Raw genomic sequence first — 23,941 nt, forward strand, 5'->3', positions numbered from 1 at the left:
TTTCATTTATCGAGTTTACATCGTTCTGCAACCTGATTAACAGTTTTTCGTGCGTCAAGAGGAAGACGTCTGCCCCTAAAGCTTCTAGTTCTACTGGCTATCGTAGGGCCAACAATGGCTTTTTCGTCTCTCATTTCGTTATTTAAACGCCACACAACGACAAGATTATTCTTAATCACGCAACTACAGTGCCTCAACTGTTGCATAGCTGTCGTTGGCAGCATTGAGACAAAGAGCACAGTAGGGAAGAAGTGATCCGAATGGTGCCGACATGAAACGATCAGTACTTTTCGTACGCCAACGATAGTCTCTGTTGGCTGAGGAAATTCCGCGCTTCCACGATTCCAAGATTACTTTGTTTATCTAAGAGCTGCGTAAATAGTTTCTTCTTATTGTTTTGAAAATGAACCGTAAAGATCAATCATCTGTGTGGAATTTTTCAGGAAAATGGGGGATAATAGTCAGTTTGTAAACTGTACCATCTGCATTAGCGATTATAAACATGATCAGGGAATAGGACAGATTTAAGAGCCACTAAAAAAAAAGCACGGTGAAAAACCAGGAACCACGAATTAGCAATAGAAGTGAAAGGTGAGGGGTCAACTTGTGAGCTAGATCAGGTGCAAGGGGAGCAACAAAAAGAATCTCTCTAAAAAATTACTTTAACAGAAATCAGTTGCACGATGCCAGTTCAAAAGTAAAAAAAGAGCTTTATGTACAGATGATTGCTATCGTTTGCAGACGTACACAACTTCCGACGGTCAACGTTTGAAAAGATTTGTTTGTGCCTTAGACAGTAGATATGAATTGCCACATAGAACCACACTTAAAAGTTTACTGTCCTCGAAACTATAGGAAGAGAGAAAAAATAAATGAGAGGAATCTCTTACAAAATGTAATTTTTTTAGTGTTACAATGGACAAGTGGAAAAGCAACGCGAATGAACGCATACTAGCCTTGACTTGCCACTTTATAATAGACGAAAAATTACTTTCACCAAAAAAGCTGCAGGTTATAGCAAGGCACAGTCTATGCACTTGTAAGTCACATTTTTTAAAATGATTCTTTCTTTAACTCGTCAATGCCATGCTGAGTTGCGTTTCATTCTTGTGGTCGGTACATGTCGGTGTAAGTCAAGTCGGCGTAACTTGCAATGTATTTCTTGGCAGTTTCAGCCCCCCCCTCCTCTCTTCCACTCCCCTCACCAATCTTGTCGATAGAAATCTGAAGCCGTCGTGTCACTTATGTTCTGTTTAGACACTGTCTACTGTAACAAATCATTGAATAATTGCGTTTCGACAGGCTTAATATATATTTTCATCTTCATTACTACAAATAAGCAACACATTGAACATAAATGTCTCCATAATGCACTTTCTCAAAACATTGTTACTTCCGCGCCAGCCGGCCGCTGTGGCCGAGCGGTTCAAGGCGCTTCAGTCCGGAACCGCGCTGCTGCTACGGTAGCAGGTTCGAATCCTGCCTCGGGCATGGATGTGTGTGACGTCCTTAAGTTAGTTAGGTTTAAGTAGTTCTAAGTCTAGGGGACTGATTACCTGAGATGTTAAGTCCCATAGTGCTTAGAGCCATTTGAACTTCCGCGCCTGCAGTTTCACTTGAGATTTTGTGCGATAGCAGACTATATCAAGTGAGAAACGAACGGGAACGTCAACACCGTCTGAACCAATATTTAAACAGCATAGAAAAATCAGCTGGAGGTGTCAATACAATTACTGTGTTACTCTCTTCCGAGTATATAAACAATTTGCTTTTTGGAAATTTTTCGTAGGCTCTTATGGGACCAAACTGCTGAGGCCATCCGTCCCTAAGCTTACGCACTACATAATCAAACTTACACTAAGGACAACACACACCCATGCCCCAGGGAGGATTCGAACCTCCGACGGGGGGAGCCGCGCGTACCGTGGCAAGACGCTCATAGACCTGCGACTACCCCACGCGGCCAACTTGTTTTGTGGTGATTTATGCGGAAGTGCTTCTATTTTGTTAGCGAATCCGCACAGAATTAAAACTTTCGGCGCTTGTAAAACAGCGTCAATGTTGATGAGTACATTTGCCAAAAAAAAAAAGACTAACCGTAACAACTTTTAAATATGGGCCTTACTAACGAATCGGAACTTCCCAGTGCTAATGGAAAACTCTTAGCTGTTGAGTAACGGAAGCTCTTGTATCGGCACTACAGTAAAGCCGACGAAACGCTGTCAGGTTCTGTCAAGCGCAAACTTTGAGCAGCGCGGGTATATTATAGGAATACATCAGCACTGCTGCCTCTTGCCGCACCTTTCCTTATCCTTCATTAATACCGTATTAGTCCACGCTCATGGTCCCGTGGTAGCGTTCTCGCTTCCCGAGCATGGGGTCCCTGATTCGATTCCCGACGGGGTCAGGGATTTTCACTTGTCCCGAGATGACTGGGTATTGTTGTGTCATCATCATCATCGTCATCATCATCATTTATCCCCATTACACTCGTAGGAAGGCAACGGCAAACCACCTCCATTAGGACCTTGCCTAGTACGGCGTTGCGGGTCTCCTGCATCGTTTCCCCACCCTCTGTCAAGAAGCACTGGACTTCATTTCCATTCCAGTGCCGTGTTGTGCTCTTTATACCGCTCCGCGTGCTTCCCCCGACGAGAGGCGAAACACTCAACAAAACTTTACAAGCTACACGCTTTATGTCGACTGCACTAAGATCACAAGTGCTGCCGATTTCAGCGATGTAGCAGCTGTAGCGCTGCAGTAAAGTGATGGCCCTTTTGTTTTGCACTAAGTGTCAACGCAACTGAGAAAAAAACATAATGAGTAAAGAAGCCACCCTCTTCAACCCAGTTTCAGTTTTGTTATTCCTATGTGAGGTTTATACCGTATCTGCTGCATTTCATCAGCAAGCATGCGTACCTAAGGTAGCAGCATTGCGTGGCACACCATGGTGACCTCCTCCTTCTTCATCTTCCTTCTTCTCCCCCTCCTCTTGCTCTTCCTGCTTTCGATGGGATCCGCCTTGAACAAACAAAATTGTTTCTTCTGTTAGCCAGTTATGTTTCGCAGAAGTTGCGTCATCTTCAGTGTTTTATTTTTATTTTACTTCTGTTAAATAATGGGGAAACTGTTCTTTAATATCTGTACATACATAAATTTGAGTTCTCCGGAAAGTATTTGTGTACGTATAACTTTTTCTCACATGCTGTGGGTTTTTGTGATTCACTATGTTTTGGGATACAGTTGTTTTTCTCTCGCAGTTTATCTGCAACCATAAAGAATTTAATTCAGAAAGTTGCATGCTTCGAAGTTATAGGAGTGGGAAAATTGTAGTTCACATTATTAATTTGCTTGTGGAAGATTGTGTGTATGTATGGGATGTGCTTCTCGACACTGACCTGGGAGGGGAGAATATCCCCCATACGTCTCAAAAGATTCAAAACTCTTGCCTAGAACACCTTCAGCGGCTCTACCGTCCGCCATATTTGTTTACGTAGCTTGCAAACAGCGACAGTGAATATTTAAAAAGTCTCTCTCTCTTTCTCTCTCTCTCTCTCTCTCTCTCTCTCTGGCGCGCGGCTACTAAAACATTCAACCAACATTCGACGTTTTTCTCTCTCACTTTGGTTTCAGTGACGATACAAACATAACACTGAATTTAACCCCCATTCGTTAGCCATCCACACAGTGGAGAAGAGAAATATACCGAGACTGACAGAGTATGAACCGATCTTACGACGCTCTTGTTGTAAACTGAACGTGAAGTCTTAGGAAAAGCATTATAAAGCGCCTACGATCAACTCCGTTCGCTAGATATGTAAACAGCTAGATGTGTTGACACCTAATGGCACTTTGTAATAGGTCAAGTAGGCTTTATGCCAGAATAGGCCACAAACAATAAAGATGGGCGAGCGTAAATGACTAAAAAAAAGTGCAGTAATTGTTGACGAACCCCCCCCCCCCCCCCTCCCCACAATCTTCCTCGCGCGCACATTCTGAGAGGAGGAAACACACACACACACACACACACACACACACACAAACGCGCGCGCAAATCACGTGTCGAGCGACATGTCGGAACGAGGTTATCGCGACAGCGGAGGAGCTTCACCTTAACGAACGGAGGCGGTAGCCTGTAGTTGAACCAAGAGGTCGCCGACACGGATCACGGGACACAGGCCGCACGCTGTTCGTGCAGCAGTCTCTAGCATTCTCTGCGATTCGGTAAGAGGCTTCTGCTCGCAAGTCGAAACCGGATGGATGCATCTTCATCTAAAGTGATAGCGACAACTGTGACACTGAAGAGGAACGGGAGGAGCAGGAAGATGAGGCGTAACAGTAAATAAGACACCTAGAATTGTGAATCAGACATAACGTTCCAAAATTCACTGACAAATTGTACATGTAAGTGAGTAAAGGACAGCGAATACTGGAGTACACGAAGTCTACTGTGCTGGCATCCTGGCCAAGAAAGCAATTTGCAGTACCATTTATCTGTAAACTATTTTGTTATGACGGCCGGTCAACAGCTAGAAGAAGACTTTCTCCGCCAGTCAGTACTCGTAATGGCGCTAACAAATTTCAGCTCTGTCCTATCATCTTTTTACATTCTTCTTAAAACTACAAAATTTTGTTCACGTCTCAAACACACATTATCGTTATTAAAAAAATAGTATTATTCTATGTCAGATGTTGCAGGTTAAAACAAAACAAAAAAACTACAAAAAAGATAACAAATGAAAACTGTAATATGTACGACCTGTTTTGAAATGTCTGGAAACAGGTCTCTAAATTTGCAATAAATAAATAAACAAATAAAACCTTCATAGGAAGTCACCACGTGCCTGTATGCTTGTTCCTTTGTACTTGATTCGTACTCCGGTCCTCTCCAGTTATTGCTATTACAGTTGACGATTTAAGCTGAGACTCGTCATGTGAGGGTCTAACGAGTGCGTGTACCAGCTACAAGGTAGCCCATGTGACATGACGGACGAGTGAAAACGTATCCTCTATACCAGAAGAAACAACAGTTTTAAACTGTTTCAACTGTTCAATATTACCAACGTAGAGCTATAAAATGTTTCACGGCCGATCAAAGTTAAAATTCCCTTCTTCAGAAGAATTTTCTGACGATGTGTGTCGAGTTACACACCTTTACAGAATTCATCGTTTCCTTCAATGTTTCTGTTAAATTTTCTTCTACATCTAGAACGTCATTTAATAATAATAATACAAGAGGATCACCTGCCCCGATAGCCGATCGGGTTCACTCTCTGCTTTCGGCATTTGTGGAGGCTAGCCTATCCCGGAATGTGTACGCCTCGCGGGTCCACTACGGGGCTTGGCGAGGTGTCAGCCTGGATGACGTTTTTAGGTGGTTTCTCACATCCAGTTAGCTAAATATCGGGCTGGTACCCGGTATCCACGTCTGGCCTTACATACCCTCTTCGTAAACATTTAGACTGTAGACGCAGACAGATTGGGTACACAAATTCCGTCCGGGAGTGGGGAGTAGTGTGGCCTCATCAACATTGCCAAAATCCAGGTAACAGAGCCGATCCCGTAGACAGACGTGAACATGCAAGGAAGAAGATGCTCTAAGACAGAGAAAAGACGCACCACGAAGGAATTATCCGAATGGAGTGGGAATTGATAGATGCGATGTACATGTACAAACAAATAAAGGAATAGAGTTTCAAAAAAGTGGATGATTTATTCAAGAGAAAGAACTTCACAAACTGAGCACGACAATAACGCGTTCGTCCACCGCTGGTCCTTAAGTACGTAGTTACTCGGCTAGGCATTGATTGATAGCGTTTCCGGGTGTCCTCCCGAAGGATATTGTGCCAGATCCTGTCCAGTCTGAGGTTTAGGTCGTCAAAATCCTGAGCAGGCTGGAGGGCACTGCCCGAAATGCTCCCAACGTTCTGTTTGGCTGTATATATTGGAATGACGATAATGAAAATTTGCACTAGACGCATATTCGAAACCGTATTTCTCGCTTTACGCGGGCGGTCGCCTTAAACGCTTCGGCCATCTGAGCACGAATCACGGCTAGCCTCAAACTTCCATATGTCATCGCCCATGTGCTACAACCTGTACTCGTACGTTACGTATATTCCCGTCCAGGAAGACCATTTTTATTGAGTGTCGGGGACCTGGTAGTGGTGAGTAATTATGAAATAGCAGTGCCTGTATTATTAGGGAACACGATGCAGTGATCTTTCGGACGTCCGACCTTGATATTGTAAAGCGCCGCGCGCCCTGTGTGACCCTGTGGACTGACGGATCAAACGTGTTTCAGGTGTACCGAGGGCTGGACATCATCACCAACAAGGTGACGGTGGAGGAGGCGCAGGGCGTGCCCCACCACCTGCTGGACTTCCTCGAGCCGACGCAGAGATTCTCCGTGGTCGACTTCCGCGACGCCGCTCTGCCCATCGTATCCTTTCATTCTGCCCAGCTGTCTGTTTTCTCTGCAAGACGTGCACTTCGTGGCTCTAGTTGACGTTGGCGTTTGCTTGTGCCTTGTTAGGCGAAGGCTTCACGGGAATATTTCCACTGACCTCAGCCTCTTACTGTGCTTGGACACTGGACACGACAGTTCGCCATGCGTTCTCTTTAACCTGTTTACTTTCAGTATTCGTCTTCCTATCTTGCTTTATCTTTCAGGGCTATCCGTTCTCAGGTAAGTTTGCACTGTGGGCAGTACGATGCCCTGCCGTTTCTTGCCAATTGCCATTTTTATGCTGTACGTTTGATTTTGCTGTAGCGGGTCGCATATACCCGGATCTAACACCAAGTAATACGACTGCGAGTTAAATGAAAACCTTAAATTTATAATAACAAATCGAAATTTCTCGCCGTTATCCTGTAAGTTGGTAAGCGTGCTACAAACAGCGTGCAGAAAGGCCTGTAGGTTGCAGCATAGTGCAGATGCACACATACCGTCGCAGTATCAGTATAAATATTGTTGCCCCACTTGCGACTTGCACCAGGGAAGAACAGCGTTCTATTATTCGGTTTTTGCATAGTCAAGGTGTGAATCCTATTGGAATCTCTTCGACAAATGAAGTTCAGTACGGTTATGCATGTTTGTCACAACAGCAAGTCTACGAATGGAGCAGGAAGTTCGCAAATGGTGTGACTTGAGTGGAAGATGCTCCTCCTCCAGGTCCGGCACAACGAGTTGTGACTCCACAGAACATTGTAGCAGTTGAAGCCATAGTGAAAGAAAACCGCCGAGTGACACTGAATAACACTGCAGCATGTTTACAGATTATTCATGGGTCAGCACACCACATTGTGCATGTTGTGCTCCAGGTTCACAAAGTGTCTGCAAGAGGGGTGCCAAGGCAGCTGACTCCTGAAATGAGAAACTGTGTTGATGCTTGTGAAGAGCTTCTTCGGCACTTTGAACGAGAAGGTGATGGCTTCCTTGCAAGAATCGTCACTGGGGACGAAACCTGGGTTCATTTCCACCAACCGGAAACGAAGAGAGCGAGCAAGGAATGGCGCCATTCCTCATCACCAAAACCAAAGAAGTTTCAAACAGTATTCCAACCGTCTCAGTTGAACTGTACATTCTCGTTATGACTATATGTAGATTTTAGTATGTCAATACAGGAAAATTATCCAGAATTAGTAGATGAATTTCACAAAACCAGATCATGAGCCGCCCTGTTTAGTCTTCTGAACCTGAATATTAAGAAACGAATGGGTTTTACAAAAAGAAAGGAAAATACTTGTTTTGTAAATAAAACTGCCTTTTCCTGCTGCTAGTTACTTTATTTATCCCATGCGCGTTTCGGCTTTTCGTGCTCTAAGGCATCATCAGTGGGATATATAACGATGGAGTTCTGTTAGTTTTAGATTATTGAACAGTTTACTTCGCGATTTTTTGTAAAAAAAAGTAATTACTTACGATCAGCCGATCTGCGTACAGCCAATCCGGCAGATAATTTACTTACAGGTAGTCTGTTTAGTTGACTGGAAATGGCTTTTGATGCGAGTTCCTGTACGTCTTACGATAATTTATTTCTGCTTGTGTTCGACGTTGTGATCTCAGCAAGATGCCGTCGTTACAGCGAATACGCTTAATATTCTGCTTGGCCTTCTTGGTGGCAACAGTGGTCGCTGCTGTCCAGAATACTTCAGAATGGCGGAAACAAAATAAAACTTTTGTCACGAAAGGGAAGGCTAACGCTAGAACATCACCGCATTTCTTTCAGTCGAGCTGTGATGTCGTTGCAAGTGTTTCAGTTCTTACCAAATACTGTTCGATTGTCTGTTTTATGCCTGGTTGCGTAGAGGTGTATCTACCCGGCAGTGTTGTTTAGGGATTGTCGGTGTTGTCAGATCATCGACGCTGATTTCGATTTCATAATCCTCATCTAAAAATCAGTGGTTAATAATAATATACTCCGAAACGTCGATGTTATAAATTTATAGGCCACAAAAATCAGCACAGTTCGGAGCAAATATTAATTAATAAATACAGCAGTAATTAACTCTAAATGTCCCACCATTTCGAGTCTAGAGACTGTAAACATGACATTTTTTCAGTGAAGGCTCTCCTTCGATTTGTTGTGTTCGCTAGTGTGTGTGTGTGTGTGAGAGAGAGAGAGAGAGAGAGAGAGAGAGAGAGAGAGAGAGAGAGAGCAAATCTTACTTTTGAGAACAATATTCATGAAGCAGACGATGTGGCTAAGTGGATCGACTACCGCGATCAGTCATATTAATGACACCTGTCGAAAGTGTGAAAAACCACCTTCTGTGGCGCGAGACGGTGCAGGAAGAGAGTCAGTGAGGTTCTGGAAAGTACCCAGAGGGATCTGGAGCCGTGCCGAATCCAGTGCGGTGTCCAGCTGAGCTTGGTTTCTCGGTTGAGGATCTTTGGCGCGAACGGCCTGATCGAGGTGCTCCCACTGATTCTCGATTGGAGTTCGGTGTCCAGGGGATACGGCAAACTCATCCTGGTGCTGTACGAACCATGTGCGTACAGTGTGAACTGTGTGATACGATACATTGCCCTGGTGGTAGATACCACCATGCCGAGGCAAAACAAACTACATTAGGGGTGGATACGAACCCCAAGGATAGATACATACTTGTGTTAATCCATCGTGCCTTCCAGGGAATGCCATCAAAACATTTCCCAATACCATATTGCCCCTTCCTGGCCTCAGAGTGTTTGCTTTCAGACGTGACGTGTCGTGTCGTGTACGGCAGTGACCATCTGTCCGATGGGGCATACAACGTGATTCATCTGAAAATACCACCTGTCACCATTCAGTGGACGTCCAGTCGTTGTCTTGGCGTGCAAATTCCAGCCTTTGTCGGCGATGAACAGCAGTCAGCGTGGATGCATGAACGTGATGCCTGCTGCGAAGGCCCATATAGATCAACGTTCGCTGAACGGTCGTTGAAGGAGCGCTGTTGGTAGCCCTTTGGGTCATCTGGGCGCTGAGATGTTCACCACTTGCATGTCTGTTTGCCTGTACACATCGGCGCAGCCGTCCTTCACCCCTTCTAGGGCCTGTGGAACACCAGAGTTTTGGATAGCGCCATTTTGGCATACACGGTCTACTTTAAATTCGACGGCACGCGAACGGTTTACAAACCTAGTTGTTTCGGAAATGCTTCCAGCTTTCCTCCGAAAGCCAATGATCATGGCATTTGGAAGTCAGATAAATCTGTCCTTTGCCGCATTAGGACAACGACTGGAGCGTTTTCCGCCTTCCCCTGACATGCTTTTTACACCCTTCACTGCCGCCTACCCCCTGTGTGTGGTTATTGCACCATGATGCCGCATGTAGATGGTGGTCGCATTAATCTGACTGGACTGTGTATTTAAGTGCAGTTTTAGTTTAGTTTAGTACCAACAATGTGATTCCACACTTCTAATGGATCTTGTTTAAGATTATCTTTCAGATAATTACTCAGCTCCGTTGGTAGCTCCTTTTCTGTTGGAGCTATTTTATAATGTTCACAATAACGGCCTTGCTGCAGTGGTAACATCGGTTCCCGTCAGATCACCGAAGTTAAGCGCTGTCGGGCTGGGCTAGCACTTGGATGGGTGACCATCCGGTCTGCCGAGCGATGCTGGCAAACGGGGTGCACTCAGCCCTTGTGAGGCAAACTGAGGAGCTACCTGACTGAGAAGTAGCGGCTTAAGTCTCGGAAACTGACATACGGCCGGGAGAGCGGTGTGCTGAGCACTTGCCCCTACATATCCGCATCCAGTGAAGCCTGTGGGTTGAGGATGATACGGCGGCCGGTCGGTTCCATTGGGTCTGTGCGGGAGGAGTTTAGTTTTTTTATGTTCACAATGTAAAACAAACTCGGTTTCACTGTTTTCCGTTAATGCATGAACGTGTGGCCGACAGTATTGGACACCAAGAAAACATGAACCGAATGAGCACTGAAAGGTGTTACTCCACGTTTAGCTATAACAGTAGCCTATGTTCTTGTCTTATTTCGTTCAAAAACATTGCATTCCGTTCACTCCATCACACTGTCATACTTAACAAGTTTCAGAAGTGTTGCAATGATGCTGGTATGCAACATGTTCAGAAGACCGTTTGATTAAATGGCTAAACAGTTATTTACCGTTTTAGCATGTAGGCAGGTTTCTTGCCATCATCAAAGATAGTAGTAGTAATAGTAGTAGTTGTTGTAGTAGTTGCAGTAGTACAACTATTTATCCACAGATCACCTGTACAAGGATTGCCAGACATGTCTTGGTATTACAGTTCAGGAACAACAAAAATAAAGTAATTCTGTTCATTCATTTTTCACTCCCAGTCGTGCACACACTATGCACACATGGTTTCATAACTGTACACACTCTGTTAACTGATGTCAGGACCATTTTGTGCACTAAAATTTCCCATTTGCTATCCTGAAAAACTGAATCAGCATCTCTGTGTAACTAGTGAGACGTGCACTCAGATAAGGGATAAGGGGTTAGCATTATACATTACATAGTCCTGTGAGTAAGTCTTTCCAGAAAAGGAAAAAAAGAGGAAAAAAAATATAGCGTGAAATTGTTATGTGCATTGTTATATATTTTATTATCGTTATTATTATTTGTGTGATGTTTTTTACTGAACTCCTATCCTATGTAACACAAGTAATCCCTCAGTGTATAAAATGTTTGGGTTAATAGGTACTTTTTAACCGCATTTTTAAAGCAGTTGTTCTTAGCAGTTTCTTTAATCTCCTTTGATAATTTATTGTACAATTTTATTCCTTGGAATAACATGCTGTTTTGAGTTGTTTTTCTTTCTTGGTAAATGTAAGTTCAGTCTAGATCTTGTTCCATATCCATCGACAGAGCTGTTCTTGCCGTATTTACCAATGTTATTTTTTATATGTACTACTGCTTGGTAAATGTATAAACTCGTTGCGGTTAAAACCCCCCCCCCCCCAGTGTTTTGAACATTTTTTTAAGATGGATGAAACGATTTTTTTTTAAAACCTTCAATATCGATATCGGTCTCGTAAACTGACATACGGCCGGGAAAGCGCCGTGCTGACCACATGCCCCTCCATATCCGCACCCAGTGATGGCTGTTTGTGAGGATGACACGGCGGCCGGTCGGTACCGTTGGACCTTCATGTCCTGTTCGAGCGGATATTTTTTTTCATTTTCGATATTGTTATATCGATGTTTGTACTACGAACAAGTATGTTTTGTAAATATCGATTATCGTTGCACATGCCTAGTGCCATATAGTGGACATTTTTCTTGCAAGCAGTCGAGTGAGTGTGCTGTCAGAGTTCAGTACCAGGGCACCTCCCTTTCGTAGCACGGGACGCATCGGAATTGCTTGTTTCGTTTCCGTGTCGGCCATACTGACAGAGTGGTTGCGGCAGACATAGCAGTTGCCCAGCAACGGTGTAGCTGCCGTAAAAGTTAACGGAGGATGCAACCGGAGGAGTGTAGAGGAAGTGAGGGAAGCATCGTCGCATTCTACACACGGAGGCGCAGCTTCCGGCTGGCGTATCCTGTATCCTCTCCATTACTCACCGGCTCGCTGGCGAGACGGCATGTCCCGGCTGTACTTGAGTTATTGCCTTAGAGTGAGTCGCCGTAGTGTAATCACGAGGCAGCCGTGGTGCTTTGGAACGTGTCTGCGAATGCCGAATAAGAGGTGCGTTTTACGTACATAGTGATCTCGCAGAGGTGCATGTTAGCGTTTGACCTAATGTTTATTAATATGCAGTGATAATTCAAATGTAATGTCAGACCGAGACAGGGATTTCCTACTTGTCGCAAGCAATCGCCTTAACCTTTGGACTATCTGAACACGGTTGCAGACGTGACGCACACATTCGTCAGTGATGTGATACAAGGCTTCAGATTGGCGGTTCCCGCGCGTGCAGTTTAGGAATATCACCACCAGGGGAAACCGGTCCATCCATGGTGACGTCACGCTAATCCCAGGTAACATCGCCTCCAACCTTAATATGGCCTCGATACGGCGAGGAAACAGTCCACAAATTTCTTCAGATATGTCATATCCAACTGAAGCTACTAATTGATGATTAGATCCCGCAGAGCAATCAGATTGCGAAGAAACACATGCTGTGTTGCACGCGCGGTTACAAATAGTTGCAGACATTTTCTGTGGGATGAAATCGGGTGATTTAATGGGACTGTTGAGATGCAATTGAGTGCACGAGTGTTATTTTAACGAGCAATGCATACGCGCTGCTCTGTCAGCATCGCTGGTATCATTTCGGAAGACGGGACTGCTGACAATCTGCTCATCAAGAAGACGTAGTAAAGAAAGCTCAGTACTTGCTCACCGGAAATGTTGAAATAAACATCCTGGCTCATGTTTACCTGAGTGAACTGGCTTAAGTCCGTGGTACGAAAAACAGCCCAACCGAATTATGCCCAGCTCGCAATGTGGGTTAAACGCCTCATTAAGTTGTAGGTCACTCTAAGACTTAAGCAATTGAAAAAAGGCAAAGTTGCAACTCGTCGGGCCACACTGTCCGTCTCCAATCGGCAAATGATTAGATATTGTCTTGTTTGGTCTATTGAAAATATGCAGCATTACGTGATACTTTGAGCAATGGCCCCTTGTTAGGCGCCCAACTCCAGTTGCCGATTGCATGCAGTTCCCTTCGCAGTATTCGCTCAGGAAATAGTTAAGACATACCTACACTGACTGACAATAGCGATTTCTTCTGATTTCAAACATGTCGTAACTGACAAGCCATGACACAAGTCTCCGGTTCCTGTCGGCTAGGATCTTTGTTTTTGCGTCTTGTTTTATGGCTGTCAGTGCTATAACATTATTTCTAGACACATTCGATACTGCGAGTTGACAAATCGTGGAACTTCATTCATGGCGTGATTGGGTTGACGTCCAAACACTACAGCTCCTTTCGACCGCTCTTTCACGGTCTCCATGTCGACCCGTCTTACTGCGATGAAAGGTTTTTCGACAAAATGGTGTGGTGATACAGCAACCATATGTAGAATAAGATGAAGAAAACTGTCTCGGTTGCGATGTTGAAATTAATGTTTATTTATTCTTCAGTGTCGCGCGTTTCGCTAATTCAAGGGGTCTTTAGACTGACAGATAAATAGCCGGTCGGGGTGGCTACAGTCTGGAGCCGCGCGACCGCTACGGTCGCAGGTTCGAATCCTGCCTCGGGCATGGGTGTGTGTTATGTCCTTAGGTTAGTTAGGTATAAGTAGTACTAAGTTCTAGGGGACAGTTGACCTCAGATGTTAAGTCCCATAGTGCTCAGAGCCATTTGAACCATTTTTTTGACAGATAAATGTTGATAATCAAGTTATGGATATCGACGATAAGATCTGAAAAAATAAATTGCCCACGTCATATACTAGTAAAATAGTCGAGGCAAATGTATGCTCCAGTTCTGTATTAAAAGCATAACATCCGAAACCTTGGCGGGACGCATAACACAAGGCAGGGTCAGGCCTGTGCAATCTGTCAAATGGTAAACGTGGTTTAATCGTCGTTTAACATCCTGCAACCACATGCACAATACTTACCTTTGCGTTATATTCACATTACGCATCTCGGCAAGGTTACCGGATGTTATTCTTCTAATACATGACTGCAGCATACATTTGCTTCGACTATTTTTCTTGCGCATAATAAGAGTAATTTACTTTTGCGAATAACTCTCTTATGAACATTTATAGCCCAGTTTGAAGTTGGCTTGAATTAGGTGAAACGCGCGTCGTTGACGAATAAATAAACGGTCATTTCAACTTTGCAACCAGGACTGTTTCCTTCTCCTCATTGCTGCATTGGTCACATGTAACCGACTGACGTATAGACACACTACTTCAATAGTAGGGTCAGATGACCTACTAGTAAGCCTTAACCTATCTGCAGGGACCCGAAACTACCATTTGCTCATTCAAGTGATTGACTGATATTTTGGCGGTAAACCTACTCATCTCATTGCTGGTTCAGCATTTCTTACTTTTTCTCGTTCCTACCTCCTCACGTGATTACGTCTTTACTGCTTTCATCACCGTCTGTCCATTCATTTCGTTGCAGTGAAATGTGAGGAATATGTGGACTATGCAAGTGATCGGCTTATTGGTGTAAGGCTGAAAGGAGCACAAAAAGATTTACTGATTGTCCAGGTGTATATGCCAACTTCAAAACATGAAGACCAGATTGTAGAGAAAACATGCGATGTAATAGAGAGGATAATGGACGAAAATAAAAAATGCTGCAAAATAGTTATGGGAGATTGGAACGCCATTGTGGGAAAAGGGAAGCAGGGACACATAGTAGGCAGACATGGTCTTGGAAAGAGAAATGATAGAGGTGAATGGCTAATTGACTTCTGCAGGGAAAGGCAGCTGACAGTGGCAGATACATGGTTCAAGAACCACAACAGGAGCCTCTACTCTTGGAAATCACCAGGGGATAAATACAGAAACCAAACTGATTTTATAGTGGTAGAAGAAAGATACAGGAATGGAATAAAGAAGGTGGACACATTACCAGTTGCAGATTTTAATAGCGGCCACAACTTACTTATGGCAGAAATAGAAATAAGAATGAAAAAACTGAAGAAGGCGACCATGGTGAAGAAGTGGGATCTAGAGAAGATAAGATCCAACGAAGTATTAATTACAGAAATACTGTCACTTGAGTTTCTAAACACATTACGAGGCAAACAGCCACCTGATAATGTCAACGACTACTGGAATATGCTGAAAGAAGGAATCATTAAAGCAGGACAGCAAAATGAGGGTATGTAAAAGGGAAGAGGGCAAAAAACATGGTTAACACACGAATTGATTTCCAAGATGGAGGAGAGAAGAAAATTAAAAGCAAAAACACTGAAGATGCAGGAAAGAGGTACTGAAGGTTAAATAATGAACTGCAAAGAAAAACAGAGCAGGCTAGGATAAAATGGCTGAAAGAGGAATATGATGCAGTTGAAGAACTGGACAGGCAGGAAAGATACGACTTACTATACAAAAGGGTAAAGACTATGGCATGAGATCAAAACAGAGCAGGAAGTGCTGATGTGGCAATTTTGAGTAAAGACGAAGAGGTAATGTACAAAGATCATGACGATGTCCTCCAGAGATGGGGAGAATATCTAAAAGAGCTGTATGACACAGATCGCAAACCAGAAACTCTGGAACTTGAATCACTCAACAATGTAAGTGATGACGAGTAAGCACCAACCATCATAATGGAAGAATTTTCATATAACTTGTGGGAATTCAGCCAGGTAACATTTTCAGCGATCGCCGGTATTTCCGCGGGAGAACACCCCGTCATATTCAAGGCAAACTGCAACGGACCGGCGACGTACATGCAATTTTAAAACCTCGGTTCTCGGACTGAAGCAGGAAAGATAACACACACACACTGAACACTAGTGCCACCATAGATGGCTAAAGTCAGGGCTATCGATAGTGAGACTATGAATTCGCAGGTGAGGCAGCATTGACTCTGCCCCTCTGTTTTTTTGACAAGGGAGAGAGCCGGATTCCAAACAGAGTTGCAACAAAAACCTCCATCCCTGTTAACGAGGTTGCTGGCTAATTTATTCTCAACTGCCTCCCTAATAACACTGTTCCAATAGCTGGACGTGCATGCCAATATTTCGGTGTTATTATATAACATGGGGTGTCCTGTATCCAAGCAATGTTCGGCAATAGCAGATCTACTTGGCTGCTGTAATCGTGTGTGCCGTTTATGCTCAGTACATAGGTCCTCCACTGTCCTGATAGTTTGACCAATATATGCCATGCCGCAACTACAAGGAATACGATATACACCCGCCTTACGGAGACCAAGATCATCCTTAACAGAACTCAAAAGCACTCTGATTTTAGATGGAGGTCGAAAAACACATTTCACATCGTATTTCCGTAAAGTACGACCGATCTTATTGGAAGTGTTTCCTACGTAAAGCAAGAAGGCAGTAGACTTAAATGTCAACTCAGAATTATCATCAATCACCCGATGTACAGTTGGTCGGTAGCGCAACGCACGTTCAGTCTATCACTTTAATGATTTTGACGAAACGTAACTTCCAGATGGGACAGCTCAGCTGGCAAAGTCTCAGCGTCGGAAACGACATGTGCCCTGTGTACCAAGGTACGAAGTACCCCTTCACGATGAGCCGGATGGTGACAACTAGCGTGTAAGTACAAGTCGGTGTAAGTTTCCTGTAGACTACATGTCCCAATGATCCATCATCCTTTCTCGTAACCAACACGTCAAGAAAGGGAAAGCAACCATCCTCTTCCATTTCAAAAACGAATGTTCGGGTGGATCGAGTTCAGGTATCCTAGAAAGGCATTCAAATTCTCTCTACCATGAGGCCAAACAACAAAGGTATCGTCAACATATCTAAAGAAACAGGCAGGTTTCAAAGGCGCCGATTCCAATGCACGTTCCTCGAAGTTCAAATTTCCCTGAGCACTATGGGACTTAACATCTGAGGTCATCAGTCCCCTAGAACTGAGATCTACTTAAACCTAACTAACCTAAGGACATCACACACATCCATGCCCGAGGCAGGATTCGAACCTGCGACCGTAGCGGTCGCGCGGTTCCAGATTGACGCGCCTAGAACCGCTCGGCCACACCGGCCGGCGTCCCTCGAATTCTTCCATTAACAAATTTGCGATCACAGGAGACAACGGACTATCCATCGCAACTCCATCTGTCTTCTCGTGATACTGGTCATTGAGTAAAAAGTAAGTGGATGCAACACATGCCGAAAGAGATTAGTTAATTCAGCACCAAACCTAGCCTCAATTAACCGCAACGAATCAAACAGAGGAACACGAGTGAACAGAGAGACCACATCAAAACTCACTAAAATACCAGAGTCATTCAACCGCAGCCTCTCCAAACGATGTAAAAAATCAGCTGAGTTCCTGATATGATGTTCACTCCGACCTACTTATGGACTCAACAGAGAAGCAAGGTGCTTGGCTACGCGATATGTCGGAGCGCCGGTATTACTCACTGTAGGACGGAAAGGAACCCCTTCCTTGTGAACCTTCTGAAGGCCATATAACCTAGGGGGAGCAGTACTATAGGTGTTAAGAGTACTATAGGTGTTAAGTCTCTTGACAGTGTCCTGCGACAAAACATTCTTCAGGAGGCTGTTGGATTTTCTTTCAACACTTTTTGTGGGGTCAGCATCGATTCTGCTATACGCTGGATCAGATAGTTAACGTTGCATCTTTTGTACATAATCCTGTTTATTTAAAACAACGGTGGCATTACCCTTGTCCGCAGGTAAAATAACAATATCAGGATCAACTTTGAGAGAGCGTAAAGCAGCCGTCTCTGCCGCTGTTACATTACTCTTGGGTGGACGAGCCCTAGTCAACACATGGCATGTCTCCCTCCTAACCTCCTCTGCAGCATCAGGAGGTTGTTTGCAAACTGCCTGTTCAATTGAACTAATAATTGAGTGGGTGCAAAATTTAAACTCTTCCCAAGCACGGATAAGGTTGCGTCGTCAAAAAATTTCTATATGAGATTTATCACAGAACGTTGAGATATAACATCAGACTCCGCGCGTTGAAAACGTTCAAACTTTGCCAAATGCCGGGCAGTAACGGAGTTGTTCTCCCAGTCAGCTTGAGTCCATGAGGTACCGTCCAGCCAATCCCAAGTGAAATCAGACAATTCCGATGCAACCATTAAATGAGACGAAACAATTCTTTGCAAACAGAATCTAAACGTCGACGAGTAAAACGAACCCTTTAACGAACAAGAGCCAAGCATGTTGCTTGATGCGATTGGCGGCAGGAGAAATTGATATGGTGCACAACCTTGGCAAATGTTGGGACATGACTTTCATCACGACAGCTCAATAAAAACTACAAAGCACATTGCAGTCTAACTCGACAGCTACGAAGTTTATCCAACTTACGTAAACACTGATACATTTCCTACCCGTAGGGGTAAACAATGTGAGACCTGAGTTAGTCCTGGCGTATACAACTTTCAAATAACTTTCGAGGATTCAGCCAGGTAACAGTTTCAGCGACCGCCGATATTTCGGCGGGAGAACATCCGGCCATTTTCAAGGCAACTGCAACTGACAGGCGACGTGCATGTAAATTTAAAACCGAGGTTTTAAATTTGCATGTACGTCGCCTGTCCTTTCCAGTTGCCTTGAAACTGGCGGGGTGTTCTCCCGCCGAAATTTTGGCGGTCGCTGAAAATGTTACCTGGCTGAATTTTTGAAAGTTACTTGAAAGTTGTATACGCCAGGAGAAACTCAGGTCTCTCATAATGGAAGAAGTAAAGTTTGCCATAGCTGCAATGAAAAATGGCAAAGCAGTAGGCAAAGATACGATACAGGGAGGAATATTAAAATGCTTGAACCAAGATGGAATAAGAGAGATACTGAGATTATGTGATAAAATATATGACAGTGGTGAATGGGCTGAGGATTTTCTGACAACAGTAATGATTCCATTACCGCAGAAACAAGGAACCAAGAAATGCAGTCAGCACAGGACAATTAGCCTCATTTCACATGCAGCCATAGTGATGTTAAGAGTAATTAATTAGAGACTTGTAAAAGTAATGAAGGAGAATCTTGGCGAGGAGCAGTTTGGCTTCAGACGGAATACTGGCACCAGAGATGCAATAGGGCTCCTACGAATCTTGGGAGAAAAGTTTATTGAAAAAGGAAGAGACCTCTGTATGTGCATCATCGGTCTAGAAAAGGCATTTGACAGTGTGGCTTGGTAAAAGCTGGAGACTATAATGACGGAAAAGAGACTGGACTGGAAAACCAGAAGACTTGTAAAGTCTTTTATATCTGAATCAAAAAGACTGAGTTTAAAGTGAGAGGAGAAAGTACGAACTATATCGGACTAGGAAAAGGAGTAAGATAAGGACGCTGTCTATCACCTACCCTTTTCAGCCTCTACTTGGAAAATATGATTGACCAATGCTCATTAGATGACAAAGGAGTAGAAATTGGAGGAAGAAGAGTAGGGTGTTCGAAGTTTGCTGATGACATGGTTCTTGTAGCCATAGGGGAAAAAGAATTACAGGATTTAGTGGACACCATTGAAGCTAAAAATTATGGAATGAAAATTAACACAAAGAAAACGAAAGTATTAGTACTAGGAAGAAATAAAGAAATAAAAATTATGCTGAATGGAGAAATATTAGAACAGGTGCAAAATTTTAAGTATCTTGGAAGCAGGATAGACACCGACTGGAGGTGTAGCGCAGAAATTAAAACAAGGATAGAAATAGCAAAAGAGGTATTTTATAAGAAAAGTAGACTTTTCTGCAGCAGTCTGGACAGAGAACTGAGGAAAAGACTCATAAAATTTTTTGTATGGAGTGTTCTTCTGTATGGCGCTGAAACATGGACTTCTTCCGAAAGACATATGTCTTTCTTCCGAAAGACAGAGAAATGCTGAAGGCTTTCGAGATGTGGACATATCGGAGGATGGAAAGAATAAATTGGATGGACAGAGTAAAAAATGAAGATATACTGAGAATAGTGGGAGAGAAAAGACAGTTGCTAGATGTAATAAAAAGAAGAAAAAGAAAGTGGATTGGGAATATATTAAGAAAAAATGATGGTCTGAAAAAAAAGGTTTTTGGAAGGTTACGTAAAAGGGAGAAGGAAGCGAGGAGGGAAGAGATTTCAGATACTGGAGACGACATGGACGGTACAACATACAGCAGCCTTAAGAAGGAAGCAATGAATCGCAGAAAATGGAGAGGCAAAGGACCTGCTAATATAGCAGAAAACTTATGATGATGAATATAACAGTCATAGTACACCATGGAGTGGAAAGTTGCGCGTAGTGCTGCTATTAGACGGAAAAGGCAAGAAGTAATTGTGAGATTTTCTTTTAATGTTCTGGAGAGACATAAAGAATAAAAAACATGGTCTGAATAACTGTTAGGTTGGTGCATAAGTTAGTAGCGTTTTTCTGAATGGAGCTGCGGACAATAGAAAATGCAGTGTAAGGGGAGAAATCGGAATATTTCCGACGTATTCTTCTCTTTCATTTCAGTAGAAGGCTGACAGCAGCGGAGGCAGCCAGAAATATTTGCGCCGTGTATGGGGGTTATGCCATTGTACAGTCTGGTACTGAGCACTATGGGACTTAACATCTGTGGTCATCAGACCCCTAGAACTTAGAACTACTTAAACCCAACTAATCTAAGGACATCACACTCATCCATGCCCGAGGCAGGATTCGAACCTGACACCGTAGCGGTCACGCGGTTCCAGACTGAATCGCCTGGAACCGCACGGCCACACCGGCCGGCCATTGTACAGATCACTCCAAGAAAATGGTTTTCTCGTGTTAAGGACCATCGTTTTGACATTAGTGATTCTCCACGGCCGGCCGCTGTGGCCGAGCGGTTCGAGGTGCTTCAGTAAGGTCCCGCGCTGCTGCTACAGTCGCAGGTTCGAATCCTGCCTCGAGCATGGATGTGTGTGTGGTCGTTATGTTAGTTAGGTTTAAGTAGTTCTAAGTCTAGGGGACTGATGACCTCAGATGTTAAGTCCCATAGTGGTTAGAGCCATTTGAACCATTTTTGGTTCTCCACGGTTAGGAAGACCTTTAGGGTTTGATAAATATAATCGAAGCGCATTAATCCCCAATGATCCATGTCAATTAACTCGAGAACTGGCAAATGTGGTGAACTGTGATTATTCTCCAATCGTGCGCCATTTGAATGCAGTGGTGATGGTTCAGAAATAGGACTTATGGGTACCGCATACTCTAAGCCCAAATCACAACGGGAGGACGACGGTTCAATCCCGTCTCCAGCCATCCTGATTTAGGTTTTTTGTGATTTCCCTAAATCGTTTCAGGCAAATGCCGGGATGGTTCCTTTGAAAGGGCACGGCCGATTTCCTTCCCCATCCTTCCCTCACCCGAGCTTGCGCTCCGTCTCTAATGACCTCGTTGTCGACGGGACGTTAAACAATAACCACCACCACCACCACCACCCAAACCACAAAAATCAGCGGTGACCATATGTGCATCTCTGGTTGCTCGTCATCAATTGGCTAGTAAACAGTATCGAGTATTCCTTTCCTGTATCGGTTGACTTGAAATGGTGTCTTTATCCTACTGTTAGGAAAAGAAAGGAATGGCTGATCGCACACAGAGCACCAAGTCCCCGTGCCAAGCACTGCGCGCGTCGACAGAAGGTAATATCATTGATCTGGAGGAACTGTGATGGTGTGGTGTTCTACGACTTGCTTCCATGATGCTGACGTTATGCGCCCTCAGATTTTCACCTTTCCCGCTCTCTGTCGAACAACCTTCAAGGAACTTCCTTTCCAGATGGATATGCGCTCCGAACATGGCTCGACAAGTTTTTCGCCTCAAAACATCGTGATTTCAACAGTCGCGGAATCGAAAAGTTGCCACATCGTTGCCACACTGTTGTGAATAGTGAAGAAGCATACATTATTGATGACTTATATCTACACTCCTGGAAATTGAAATAAGAACACCGTGAATTCATTGTCCCAGGAAGGGGAAACTTTATTGACACATTCCTGGGGTCAGATACATCACATGATCACACTGACAGAACCACAGGCACATAGACACAGGCAACAGAGCATGCACAATGTCGGCACTAGTACAGTGTATATCCACCTTTCGCAGCAATGCAGGCTGCTATTCTCCCATGGAGACGATCGTAGAGATGCTGGATGTAGTACTGTGGAACGGCTTGCCATGCCATTTCCACCTGGCGCCTCAGTTGGACCAGCGTTCGTGCTGGACGTCCAGACCGCGTGAGACGACGCTTCATCCAGTCCCAAACATGCTCAATGGGGGACAGATCCGGAGATCTTGCTGGCCAGGGTAGTTGACTTACACCTTCTAGAGTACGTTGGGTGGCACGGGATACATGCGGACGTACAATGTCCTGTTGGAACAGCAAGTTCCCTTGCCGGTCTAGGAATTGTAGAACGATGGGTTCGATTACGGTTTGGATGTACCGTGCACTATTCAGTGTCCCCTCGACGATCGCCAGAGGTGTACGGCCAGTGTAGGAGATCGCTCCCCACACCATGATGCCGGGTGTTGGCCCTGTGTGTATCGGTCGTATGCAGTCCTGATTGTGGCGCTCACCTGCACGGCGCCAAACACGCATACGACCATCATTGGCACCAAGGCAGAAGCGACTCTCATCGCTGAAGACGACACGTCTCCATTCGTCCCTCCATTCACGCCTGTCGCGACACCGCTGGAGGCGGGCTGCACGATGTTGGGGCGTGAGCGGAAGACGGCCTAACGGTGTGCGGGACCGTAGCCCAGCTTCATGGAGACTGTTGCGAATGGTCCTCGCCTATACCCCAGGAGCAACAGTGTCCCTAATTTGCTGGGAAGTGGCGGTGCGGTCCCCTACGGCACTGCGTAGGATCCTACGGTCTTGGCGTGCATCCGTGCGTCGCTGCGGTCCGGTCCCAGGTCGATGGGCACGTGCACCTTCCGCCGACCACTGGCGACAACATCGATGTACCGTGGAGACCTCACGCCCCACGTGTTGAGCAATTCGGCGGTACGTCCACCCGGCCTCCCGCATGCCCACTATATGCCCTCGCTCAAAGTCCGTCAACTGCACATACGGTTCACGTCCACGCTGCCGGTTCCTGGTTTGTCCGCTGTGTCGTGCGTGTGATCATTGCTTGTACAGCCCTCTCGCAGTGTCCGGAGCACCGGTGTCAATGTGTTCTTTTTTCCATTTCCAGGAGTGTATTTCATGTGTGTCTTGTGTTTATTATTAGTCTTACAGGAGAACGCTACGAACTTACAAACAAACCCAATATTATTTTTTATAAATGATGACCGGTTTCGACCTGAGTAGCAGATCATCTTCAGATCTAAGGTGGGAAAAGGAAGAACGAGACTCTACAGCATCAGGAAAAATTAACTGTAAAAAAATGTCGACAGTGGTACTAAGAGTAACATTGAAACTTCATGAACTTGTTAATTCGTGATGCTGCAAGGTCCAGTTCTCCGGTAGTAATTACAATGCAATATAAAACTACGTAATAGGTGCAGAGGATGCAATAAGGAAGGTTACATAGTCAGTTCTGTGATATGTGCACATGTGAGCTTCACAACAGTGAGCAGTACAGTGATATAGTGTAAAGATTCTTCGATCATGAAATAAAGACTACTGTTGGAGTAAAAAATACTTTTTGAAATACAAGTATAGGAGACAGCCTTACAGTACACTGTACATTACGAATACGTTTATGCATTTATGTCCACCTCCACGGCTGAATGGTTAGTGCTTCTGACTGCCATGGGTTGAACCCGGGTTCGATACCCGGTACTACTAGGGACTTTTCCTCGGTGCAAGGACATGTAAGGGGTGCACTCAGCGTCGTGATGCCAATTGAAGAGTTGCTTGGCCGAACAGTG

At 44.5% G+C, this 23,941-nt stretch overlaps 1 protein-coding gene across 1 annotated transcript in view; it reads left to right on the forward strand.

The window, feature by feature from the left end:
* The window catches only part of LOC126354033 (tRNA dimethylallyltransferase), a 1,733,584-nt gene that overhangs the window by 279,496 nt on the left and 1,430,147 nt on the right, over positions 1-23,941 (forward strand). Inside the window, exon 2 of the mRNA XM_050003367.1 lies at positions 6,305-6,442. Within this exon, the coding sequence (XP_049859324.1) occupies positions 6,305-6,442 (138 nt within the window). The remainder of the gene's footprint in view (positions 1-6,304; positions 6,443-23,941) is intronic.

This window comes from Schistocerca gregaria, chromosome 3, assembly GCF_023897955.1.
Source record: "Schistocerca gregaria isolate iqSchGreg1 chromosome 3, iqSchGreg1.2, whole genome shotgun sequence".
NCBI lineage: Eukaryota > Metazoa > Arthropoda > Insecta > Orthoptera > Acrididae > Schistocerca > Schistocerca gregaria.